Raw genomic sequence first — 12387 nt, 5'->3', positions numbered from 1 at the left:
TTCAGAAATAAGAAGAAAATGGAGCATCTGAGTTATTAAGTTATTCAGCATGGAAATGGTCACTTCCCCCCCAGCTAATCCATGTCACCCAAAATGCCAATCTAAGCTATTCCCATTGACCTATATTTGGCCCATAATCCCTTTATACCTTCCCTATCCATGTACATCTGGAGATATCTGTTAAATGTTGTAATGATACCTGCCTCAATAGCTTGCTCTGTTAACTTGTTCCACCCTCTATGTGAAAAGCTTGCCCTTCAGGATCCTTCCATGTCTTTCCCATCCTGCCTTAAACCTATGGCTAGTTTTAGATTCCCCAACCTTGGGGAAAATACTAAGACTATTCAGTTTATCTATGCCCTTCATGATATTATATAGTCATCACTCCTCAGTATCTGAAGCTCCAGGGTTAAAAAGTCCTAATTGAGTCATTCTTAATATTCAAGCTTCTCAGCCCTGGTAACATTCTCATGAATCTTTTTATACCCATTCCAATTTACTGACATTTCTACTCTAGTTGGATTTACCCAAATGGATCAATGGGAAGGTGGGACATGTACAAAGAGGGGTGGGTTGCACCTGAACTGGAATGAACTAATATCTTGGCATAGGGGTGGGCCCAAAACAGTCATACAACAGATGGAGAAGTTGAGGAAAATACAAATGCTAAAGCAAGCACATTCAATAGCCAGAAAAGTCTGAGGCAGGACAGGAACCACGAGAGGTCTTATAGCCCTAATTGCATTTATTTTAATGCAAGAAGTCTACATTAGATATTACAGCCAGAACAGAACCTTGGTCGAGGGAGGGGTCACACCAAGTGAAGCTGGAAGGGCTCAGATGGTCAGGCAGTGTTCATGGAGAAATGGTCAATCAATGATTCAAGCATCTGTAATTACAGTGGAAATCATGGAAGCTTAGAAATTAAAGGAAATATATAATGATATTTTGGAATAGATACATCTTACAAGAGGAATATGGTCTTGAAGCACATACAGGTAGATAAATCATCAGGGCTTGATCAAGTATACCCTAGGACATTGTGGGAAGCTGAGGAAGAAATTGTTGGATTCCTGGCAGGGATATTTGCATCATCTTTAGCCATGGGGTATTGAAAGACTAGAGGGTGGCCTTTTATTAAGAAGGGCTGCAAGGAAAAGCCAGGGAACTACAGACAGCCTAACATCTGTGGCAGGAATGTTACTGGAGGATATTCTGAGAGTTAGGATTTATCAGTATTTGTGATTAAAGATTAAAGCATGGCTTTGAGTGTGAGAGATGATGTCTCACAAATTTGATTATTTGAAGAGATGATAGAGAACTGACGAGAGCAGGATAGAGGATATTTCCATATTAACATTAGGAAATCCATTGACAAGGTCCTACATGGTAGGCTAGTTGAGAAGGTCATATCACTTGGGATCCAGGGTGAGCTGGCCAATTGGATACAGAATTGGATTGATGGGCAGAATCAAAAGATGGTAGTGGAAAGCTTTTTTTTAATTCAGATTGGAAGCTTTCTGTATGTGCAGTGGTGTGCTGCATGGATCGGTGTTGGGTCCACTGTTGTTTGTCAACTATATTAATGACTTGGATAACAACATAGTTAGCATGGTTAGCAAGCTTGCAATTGTGGTATGTTAAAAAGTGAAGGAGGTTATCTGAGATTACAACAGGACTAAGATCCAACTGGGAAAGTGGGCCAAGGAATTGCAGATGGAATTTAACTCAGATAGGTGTGAGTTGTTGCATTTTGGAAAATGAAACCAGGGCAGAATTTGTACAGTAAATGGTGAAGCCCTGGAGATTATTTTACAATAGAAAGACCAAACAGGTAGAGGTACATTGTTCTTTGAAAATGGCCATGCAGGTAGGTAAAATTGTGAAGAAGGTATTTGGTATGCTTGCTTTTGTCAGTCAGACATTAAGTATAAGAGTTGGGGAATAACGTTACATCTGTACAAGATGTTACGGATATCATATTTAGAGTACTGTGTGCATTTCTGGTCACCATCTCCATGGGAGAAATCAAGAATATGATAGAATACTCTCCACTTGTCTAGGCGAGTGCAGTGTTCTCTTCTTATAAGACACAATTACCAGGGATAATTTAACCTTTATCATCAACAGGACATGTCATTCATCTATTGTGCAGTCTGCCTAATATTTTGCTGATGACCATAAATGATTTTATTAGTCCAATTCATTTTGTTTTCAAGCTGAAATTTGAAATATCTGCTGAAGGAAGGATTAATGTCTTCCTCCTGGGAGTGATCTCCTAAAGCTTATAATCATATAGTCCCATAATTTCCAACACCACAAATCCAATTTCTAATATCATTTCCTTGATGCAATAACTTGGTTTGATGTGGATTAACACCTGTTTCATAATACTCATAAATCAAAGCTACCCCAATTGCAAAGAACATTTAAAAAAACTTAAATCTCTTCCTTTTGCACAGTAGGTAAAATCTTATTAATTTGGTTAAAACCTCTATAAAATGAATGACAGCTCACAACAAAATACCTCTTTTCTGTCTTCACTGAACGCTTGAAGAATGTCAGTCTGCCTTGTATAATTTCCGTTTGAATCTTGAAGGCCCTGTAAGATTCTTTCACGGAGCACAAGAACTGAAACACGTAACTGATGCCACAGAAGTTGAACTGTATGGATGTCCACCAGAATATTGACTGAGTAAGATAGAAGCTTCAGTGAAATTTCTGTCTCTAGCAAGGCATGGATGAGCTCCACATGATCAGAAATGTCTTCACAAATATCCTGCAGGGATGGAAAGAAAATAAGTTACAATATAATTCATCCCAATTATTTCTCATGGGTCTTTCTCATAAAGGACCATTTATGTGACCACTGCATAGAAAACACTATAGTTGATTTTCAGGTAATTTGCTGCTAGATTCAGTACAAGTATTTTTGACATTCCTGAAATGTAAAGGTCTCCTTATTCTTGGATCTTGCACAGTGAATGAATGTTGAAAATGTCTTCAATGTCTGCCCTCCTCTCGTAATCAGATGACAGACCCACTTTTAGTGCACCTCCCAAACAGTTGATGCAATTTTCTTGGCTTTAAAAATACTTTGATTCAATTCAGTGCATCAAATTGTTTGATGTGCTCATGGGACTCTGGAACAGCTTTGTTCATCACAGTGAATAACAGTTCAAGGTTGTAATATTAAAACTAGAAAATATTTATATTACCCTTTGGCTACTGTATTTCAGAGATACAAATATATAAATTTATTTTTTGTAAAAGTAAAGTTTGTTTTCCACAAATATGCACCAAAGCTCAGGACAAGAAATAACTCCAGAAGGTTGTTAACTCGACCTGTGACATCATGGGCATAAATTTTCACTCCATCAAGGACATCTACAACAGAGAGTGTCTTAAGAAAGCAGCCTTTATCCTCAAGGAGCCCCACCAGCCAGGCCATGCCTTTTTCACTCTGCTACCATCAGCAAAAAAGTACAGGGCCCTGAAGATGAGCACTCAGCAGCACAAGGACAGCTTCTTCCCCCTTGCCATCAGATTCCTGAATGATCACTGAAAGAGAGACACTGCCTTTCTTTGTCTTTTTCTTTTTTTTGCACTAGTTTTATTTATTTTGTAAGATAGTTTATATAAATGTTTGCACTGAGATGCCGCCACAAAGCAATGAATTTCGTGGCATGTTCATGACAATAAATTCCGATATAAGGATCACATTGCTTAGAAATTCACCCCAGATTACATTTCTAGTGATAACACCCAATGAAGGCACCATTTAGTGCTATCAGCCTGGAGTGAATTTCAAGATAAATGTTGTTAGTTTTCCAAATCACAGACAATGGCTTTTAAATGTGCATATATTTACAGATATATAACTGTGTCAGAGAGGAAGATATGTTGGAGATTATCGTGCACATTAGGGTGGATGAATCCCCTGGACCTAATGGGATCTCTTCCAGATTGCTAAAGGAAGCAAAGGAGGAGATTGCTGAGTCTCTAAAGGGAATTCTTGCATCATTAACACGGGTAAGATCCCAAAAGATTGGAGTGGGGGTAATCATTGTTGTTTCCAAACTAAGAAAGGATGGAGGGGATACAGGCCAGTGAGTCTTACATCAGTGGTATGTAAATTATTGGAAAAAAGTCCTAAGGGACAGGATTTAAGTTCATTTGGAAAGGCAGAAACAGATTAGGTGGAGTCAACATGATTTTGATCAGGGGAAATCCTATCTCACAAGTCTGATAGAGTTTTTTAAAGAAAAAAGAAAACAAGGTTGCACGTACACTTCAGCATGGTTTTAACAAGGTTCAGAATGATAGATTGGTACAGAAGTGTTGGCAAACTGAATGCATAATTGGCTTGTGATAGGAAGCATATCATGGTTCAGGATATTTTTTTCTGAAGTCTGTAACCAGTGGTGTACTTCAGGATTGGTACTTGGATCATTGTTGGTTGTCATATATCAAAATGATTTGGATGAGAATGTTGATTGAATGATTAGAATGTTTGCTAACAACACAAAAATTGGTGGAGCAATGAACCAGTGGAGTCATGAAAGGATACAGAGGGACATACAAGTTGGGCAGAGTGCTGGCAAATACTATTTAATCCAGACAAGTGTGAGGAAATGCATTGCAGAACATCAAATACCAACAGGGCACACACAGCAAATGGCAGGGATTTCAGAATAAACAGACAAGATATTCAGAGCCTTGGCTAGATGTGTAAAACTAGAGGGCATAGATTTTAAAGTGAGAGCTATTAAAAGGATCTGAGGGGCAGGTTTTTCACACAGAGGATGGTGGTTATCTGGATGAGCTGCCTAAGAAAGTGGTAGAGGCAGATAAAATTATAATGTTTAAAAGGCATTTGGACAGGTACCTAGAAAGGATATAGGCCTAATGTGGGTAAATTAAGTTAGCAATAATTCTGCAGTGGAGAGAGTGGAAAGCACAAAGTTCCTTGTTGTTCACTTAACTAGTGAGCTATCGCATACACACAACATCACACTTGTCAGGAAGGCTGAAGTGGACAAGGCGACTGGCCACCATCACGTCAACCTTCTACAGGAGCTCTGTCAAGAGCGTCCTGCCCAGATGCTTCACAGTATGGTACAGTTGCTGCATAGAAATAGATCGGAAGTCAGTCCACACCATTAAGAGTGGCAGAGAGAATCAATGGAGTCTCCCTCCCACCCATGACGTGATCTACTGAGATCATTGTCTGAAGAGGGTGTGCAAATCATTAATGACCCCTTCCACCATGCAAACAAAATCTTTCAGCTGTTCCCATCAGGAAAGAGATACAGAAGTATCAAAGCCAGCACTACCAGACTGAGGAACAGCTTCTTCCCATGGGCAGTGAGAATGCTGAACTACCAAAGGAACTGCTCACACTAACCATCTGAGATTTTCATATTTACGAAACAATATTTATTGGTATATAAGAATACTTGTCTTGCATCTGTATTGTTTGTTTATACGTGTATTATGTCTGGAGTCTGTGTGTTTTGCACTGAGGACTGGAGAACAGTATAACACACTAACAATATAGTGTCGCACTGCTAAAGACAGAGGTGCTGCAATTAATGATGTCCACCCTGTGCAAGTAAACCAGTAACTTTTTCTTTTTTCTTTGGCTTGGCTTCGCGGATGAAGATTTATGGAGGTGTATGTCCACGTCTGCTGCAGGCTCGTTGGTGACTGACAAGTCTGATGTGGGACAAGCAGGCACGGCTGCAGCGGTTGCAAGGGAAAATTGGTTGGTTGGGATTGGGTGTTGGGTTTTTCCTCCTTTGTCTTTTGTCAGTGAGGTGGGCTCTGCGGTCTTCTTCAAAGGAGGTTGCTGCCCGCCGAACTGTGAGGCGCCAAGATGCACAGTTGGAGGCGGTATAAGCCCACTGGCGGTGGTCAATGTGGCAGGCATCAAGAGATTTCTTTAAGCAGTCCTTGTACCTCTTCTTTGGTGCACCTCTGTCTCGGTGGCCAGTGGAGATCTCGCCATAGAACACTATCTTGAGAAGGCAATGGTCCTCCATTCTGGAGACCTGACCCACCTAGCGCAGTTTGGTCTTCAGCAGCATGGATTCGATGCTTGCGGACTCTGCCAGCTCGAGTACTTCGATGTTGGTGATGAAGCCATTCCAATGAATGTTGAGGATGGAGCGGAGACAGCACTGATGGAAGCATTCTAGGAGCCATAGGTGATGCCGGTAGAGGACCCATGATTCAGAGCCGAACAGGAGCGTGGGTATGACAACGGCTCTGTACACGCTGATCTTTGTGTGTTTCTTCAGGTGGTTGTTTTTCCAGACTCTTTTGTGTAGTCTTCCAAAGGCGCTATTTGCCTTGGCGAGTCTGTTGTCTACTAGTAACTCTTCTTCTTTGGCTTGGCTTCGCGGACGAAGATTTATGGAGGGGGTATTTAGTCAAACCACATGCGTTCCTTTTCAGTGGAGGTGACAGGCTCATGGGTCTGATGTCATAATGCTGCTGTGAGGCCTAGCCATTCCCCTGGTAACACACTGTTATGAGCCCAAAGGACCCCAAAACCCAGCAGCAATAGATATTCTCCACGACAAATGCTTACTTAAACAGAAGTTGTTTTTAATTATCTTTAAACATGAAAACAGAATCAAACTTTAACTTTTCCCTATTAACTAACCCAAATTAACCCCCTTCTAATTCTAAGTGCATGTGTATGATGTGTGTGTAAATTTAAGAAAAGTTCTTTGGTTCACAGTTCAATCTCATTTCTCATTCTTCCAAGTTCTCTGGTTGCAGGCAATTCTTATACTGTGCACAGAATTTAACATGTATAAAGTTCACCAGGCTTTGGTCCTCAAAAGGTAAATGTTTACCACTCAGGAAGGTTCTTTGGAGGTTTGCAGAGAGAGATTTGTTGTTCCAGGATTTCCACAACTGAGGTACCACCATTAGTCACTCAATGTCTTGCTGATGAAACTTGCCCCATCAGGTTTCTCTTTCTTACAGGATACTACAGAGTTCCTTTCTGTTTCACTTATTCCATGAGAAACATTAGACAGATAGACTCTCTCTCTCTCTCTCTCTCTCTCTCTCTCTCTCTCTCTCTCTAACTGAGACTGCTAGAAAGCCCATGTGACTCTCTCACTTGTAAAATCCCCCACCTTCTTCAGAAAGCAACATGAGTTAGTCTTCTTGGTCAAGCTGTTGCTTTTAGGTAAACAAAACCCAGGAGTGACCTTTCTGTGAGCACTAAAGATACTTGCAAACAGCCAGAGTGTTTCCATTCCAAAACAATGGTCTATTCATTTTATTATGTCATTTCAATTAGCACCTACTTGTGAAATGTGCATAGCATTCTCCATAGTTTCTGTAAAGTCCATTGAATATGAATTATTCAGTATTTCAAATAAGATCTGTTTTAAAATGTGTATATGTATGTAACCTACTCTAATTTTACCATTTTTTCTCCCAAATATTTATACATTACAGTGCTCCTGAAGCCTGGAACTTCTGTGCGGTGGGGGGAAAGCCCCTGTGCCCTGCTGCACTGGCTGCTCACTATGGCGATTTGGCCCATCGTGTGCGGGGTTGACCTGGCCTGCTATACCAATCCCTCCCCCCCCTGCCCAGAATCACAGTCTCTTTCATGAGATTATCTTTGGACAGACACCCCGGCTCTGTAATATAGGGCTGGAAAAAGCTCTGAACAGTCCAATTGGGCTTTCTTGAGGTGGTCAACTGTAAACACATTGTACCTGGCCCTTCAATGTCTAGAGTATAAACAAACCACCCCCCCCTCCCTTCTCAGTACCTTGAAAGGCCCTTCATAAGGGCACTTCAGGGGGTTACCTGGTTTGCCCCATCTTACAAAGACAAAGTCTGCGGCTTTGAGTTCTTGTGGGACGTGGCTGGTTGGCGTCCCATGGGTTGTGGTAGGATGTGGACGTGGGTAGGCAGTGTGGTTCCTCAGCCACTATAGGATGTCCAGGGCATTCAGTGGTGGTTCCGTGGAGCCAAAATGGATGTCGCCTGGGATGGAGAGCATTTCTGCCAATGAAGTGAGGAGGCCTTCTTTAGGTGTTGTGCGGATTCCCAGCAGGACCCATGGGAGTTCATCCATCCAGTTGGGCCCATGCAGCTGTGATTTGAGGGCTTTTTTTAAATGACAGTGAAAGTGCTCTACCACCCCTTTGGATTGGGGGTAGTAGGCGGTTGTGTGTTGTAACTGGCTGCTGCAGAATTTGGCCATGGTCACCCAGAGAGGAGAAGTAAACTGGGCTCCCCAGACCAAAGTTATGTTGGAAGGGACACCAAATCGGGTGACCCAATGTGAGGTAAAAGCCTTCGCACAGGTATCCGTGACGCAGGCCAGCATGGGCATTGCCTCTGGCCAGTGTGTAAAGTGGTCGACCATGATGAAAAGGTACCTCATCCCTGGCTGATGGGAAGGGGCTCTACAATATCAATGTGCACGTGGTCAAGCCTGCCTGCTGCAGGCAGGAAATGTAGCACTGGGCCTTTAGTGTGCCGATGGACTTTGGCTCACTGGCAATATACACAGGTTTTTGCCCAAAGTGAAACTTCGCGCCAAAGCTCATGCCATACGAACCTGTCCAAAATTAGGTGGATTGTTGACCAGATGGAAGGATAAGAAAGAGAGTCCATGCACTTGATTGAATATCCACTGTATCCAGGTCATGGGCAGGATTGGCCTGGGGTGACCTGTAGACATATCGAACAGGAGCGTTGGACTGGTGATGGCTTTGGGGTATGCCTGTGTATCAGCATCTTTAGCCTGGTCCCTGGTGAGCTGAGCTGTGTCAATGTCACCCATCACTTTGGAGATCATTGACCTGGACAGTACGTCAGCTACCACGTTGGACTTCCGTGCTACGTGACAGATACCAATGTTTATTTGGAGATCTACGAAAGATGCCGTTGTTTCCTCGCCAACCAGGGGTCTGAGATTTTGCCCAGCACCTGCACCATCAGCTTGTGAACACTCGGTCTTCAAGGATGAACTGGAAATGGCATATGGCCAGGTACATTGCCAGCAGTTCACAATCAAAAGTGCTGTACTTCAGCTCAGGTGGACGGAGGTGTTTGCTGAAGGAAGCGAGTGGCCGCCATTGGTGATCAACCCACTGTTACAGCACTGTGCCCACTGCCCGGTCTGAAGCATCTGTCGTTAACAACAGGAGTAAGTATGGATCTGGGTGTGGCAGGAACATGGCTTTGGCATGTGCTGTTTTGGTTTCTTCGAATGCCTGGAGTGCTTCCGCAGACCAGCTGGGCTCCTTGTTACCTGCCTTAATGAGGTCAAAGAGACTGCTGGTGACTGCTGCTCCTGAGAGGAAGCGATGATAGAAATTCACTATCTCAAGGAATTCCTGCAGCCTTTTGAGGGTTTTGGGCCTGGGAAAGTTCTGAATGACTTTGACCTTGTCAGGCAAAGGTGTTGCTCCTTCACTGGAGATGCGGTGACCAAGGAAATCGATGGTGGACAAACCAAACTGGCATTTGAACAGGTTGATGGTTAGCCCAAAAGTCAGCAGCTGGGCAAACAGGCGTTTTAAATGCTCTTTGTAGGTCCTGGCGTCTTGGCTGGGAATGAGGATGTCGTCCAGGTACACGAAAATCCCCTCCAGGTCTCTTACCACTACGTCCATGAGGTGCTGGAATGTTTGGGCCACGTTTTTCAGTGCAAATGGCATTCTCAGGTGTTCTGGTGGTCTCATTGTGGTGTTGCACACAATGAGCAAGTTGGGGGCCAGAAGAGCAGGGAAGTCAGCGAGCAGTGCGGCGTACTCACTTTGTTCAAAAGTGTGGACTCCCAAAGGCCAGAAAGTTCATTGGCGCAGTGTGAGGGGGAAAAACCTGGAAGGTGGTGGCATTAACCAGCTTGCATCTGTTGAGGTCAACCAGGAGTTTGTTTGCCCAGAGAAAATCCATTCCTAGGAGGGCCTGGCCTACTGAGGCGATGGTACAGTCCCACCTGAAAACGGTGTTCCCAGTGTGAATGGTCACGCAACATGTCCCAAAGGTGGGGATGGTTGAACCGTTGGCAGCCTGTAGGAGATTGCCTCTGGTATTGCTCTTCCACTCAAAGAACATGGGCAGAACTAGGCTGATTTCTTCTCCGGTGTCTATCAGGAATTGCCACTGGTCCTTCTGGTCACAAAGGTAAAGCAGGGCTTTTCTGGTGCCATCCGCTGAGGCCACTAACAGCGGCAAACTTGCTCGTTTCCCTGCATTGGACTGGGTTTGCTGCTTGAAAAGGTGCAGGGTGGTATGCACCGCCAGGCATTACAGCCCTTCTAATGGTGGTAATAGCAGTACCCTGCTGCTTTGTCGCTACTTTGTGGCTAGGCTGCTGCAATGGTCACCATGGTGGCCAAGGTTTGTGCTGTTGCTCCCACTGCACAAATGGGTTGCATGTAGATGGAGTCGGGTGGCAGAGTGCGGAAGAGCCGGTCTGCTTCCCTTGCAATGAGGTGCAGTTCGGCAAAGTCCATGATGGAGATGGTGGTGGCAACGTGGATCGGCAATTTGGAAAGGAACAGGGCCTCAAACAGAAAGCAGGGCCACTAGCTCCTGCATCAGTTCTGAGGGCTTGCGATCACCCAGGCCCTGCGTGTTAAGCATGCGAACGGCCCGTTCGTGCCGGCTAAGGCTGACTCAAGCAAAAACCATTTAAACATGGTGTACTTGCCGTCCACAGGTGGATGGTTGACAAAAGGGGTGACTTTCGCTGCTGTGGCAGAGTCCAGGGTGCTGACCACATGCCAGAACTTCGTGTCCTCGGCTGTTATTCCTCATAAGGCGAACTGTGATTCTGCAAGTTGCAGCCAACTGCGTGATTAGTTTGCCCAGAATGGTGGCAAGCGGACGCTTTACTGCGTAAACTGACACGGGAGATCCATTGTGGCAGCCGCTTGGACTGTGGATGAGTCGGCAGGATTCAGCTTGCTGCGTGTTGTGGCTTCTAAAAATGTTAGAACCCATTCAGGGTCACCACTGTAGCACTGCTAAAGGCAGAGCTGTTGAAATAAATGCAAGTAAACCAGTACCTGACATTTATTCAAACCACGCACGTTCCTTTTTAGGAGAGGTGACAGGCTCATGGGAGTGATGTCATAATGCTGTTGTGAGGCCTGGCTGTTCCCCTGGCAATGCGCTCCTACAGCTTGGAACTTCTGCGTGGTGGGGGTAAAACCCCTGTGCCCTGCCGCGCTGGCTGTTCACTATGGCGATTCAGCCCATCGTGTGTGGGGTTGACCCGGCCTGCTACACCAGCCACAACGCATTTAATTCACACAGCACTGACTTCATCCATTTAAAATTAGACTGCCTCCTACCATGTGAAGCTAAAACACAATTTTATACTTTTAAGTCACATTATCTCAAGCAAACTTTTCATTCACCCTGTAAATTCAGACTATAACTTCACACACAAGTGATACACAAAGGAAATTCATATTTCCTCTCATTTTTTTCTTTCACTTCATTTCACTGTCCCAAATGCCTATCATTCAGCTGTTCTCAGGTCATTTGAAAACCCAAAGGTGAGAAATTTTTTCCAAAGAAAAACATGCAAGTTAAGGTAGTAATGAGAAGCTGGTCAATTGATGTCCAGAAGGTAGACCCAATGTTGTATGATTATTGCACACGCAAGGTGCAACAGAATAAGTGCTGCACCACAAACACACAATGTGGTGAACTGCTGTACAGTTTTTAATCTCCTTTGGCTAGACCCGTGGCTCCTCCCTCTTGACCCTGTATAAAGGCTCCAACACCACAACCCCTCCTCAGAAAACCTGGGTCACAGCACTGGACGACCTTCAAGTCTATTGTAAATAAAAGCCTATAGTTCCGTAACTCTAGTCTTTTACATTATTGATAATGTATCAGTTTTATCTACAATAATTTTTTCCAACCACTCTTGAAGCTGGAGATCGACCCACAATCTCCAGAAGCCTCAGACTGCTTTGAACTCTGGTTATTCTGCTTGGAGATCTTTCTACAGAACTCCACCCAGTTGTAGCCACAGCGGCAAACCAGCTGCACCTCCTCTTCTCCCGGGTCGGACATGAGTATTCCCGATGATCAGGGACACTTCAATGTACACAGAGGCAATGAACATACTCAAGGACCAGTACAAGGAAAAAGTTAATGAGGTAAACGCCAGGCATGTGCTAGCTACCCATAGATAGTGACTGGGTGAATTGAGCAACAAATTCCTCTGGGCCCTGTGTGGACTCAAAACACAAAGGACATGATGTTGCAGGCATCAGAGGCTACTCGAGCAGAGTAAATTAGACTTAAGAGGGGTGATTGACCTCGTGAAATAACTGGAGATCATCCTCCGTAACATGGAAGCATACTCAGCGAATG

At 44.1% G+C, this 12387-nt stretch overlaps 1 protein-coding gene across 7 annotated transcripts in view; it reads right to left on the bottom strand.

The window, feature by feature from the left end:
• akap6 (A kinase (PRKA) anchor protein 6) overlaps positions 1 to 12387 on the bottom strand; it is a 427053-nt gene that overhangs the window by 296457 nt on the left and 118209 nt on the right. For 6 of the 7 annotated variants that reach the window (XR_011351260.1, XR_011351262.1, XM_069916733.1 and 3 more), the window contains one exon: positions 2528 to 2779. Coding sequence is in view for 5 of the 7 variants with exons in the window: in XM_069916733.1 (XP_069772834.1) it covers positions 2528 to 2779 (252 nt within the window). In the remaining 2 variants the exon portion in view is untranslated. Of the gene's footprint in view, positions 1 to 2527; positions 2780 to 8602; positions 11087 to 12387 lie in introns of those variants that run through there. The other variant, XM_069916735.1, reaches the window with a different exon arrangement.

The sequence above is a fragment of the Narcine bancroftii genome, chromosome 2 (assembly GCF_036971445.1).
Source record: "Narcine bancroftii isolate sNarBan1 chromosome 2, sNarBan1.hap1, whole genome shotgun sequence".
Taxonomy (NCBI): domain Eukaryota; kingdom Metazoa; phylum Chordata; class Chondrichthyes; order Torpediniformes; family Narcinidae; genus Narcine; species Narcine bancroftii.
The sequence above is the reverse complement of the archived record's forward strand: the minus strand, read 5'-3'. Positions and strand labels throughout refer to the sequence as shown.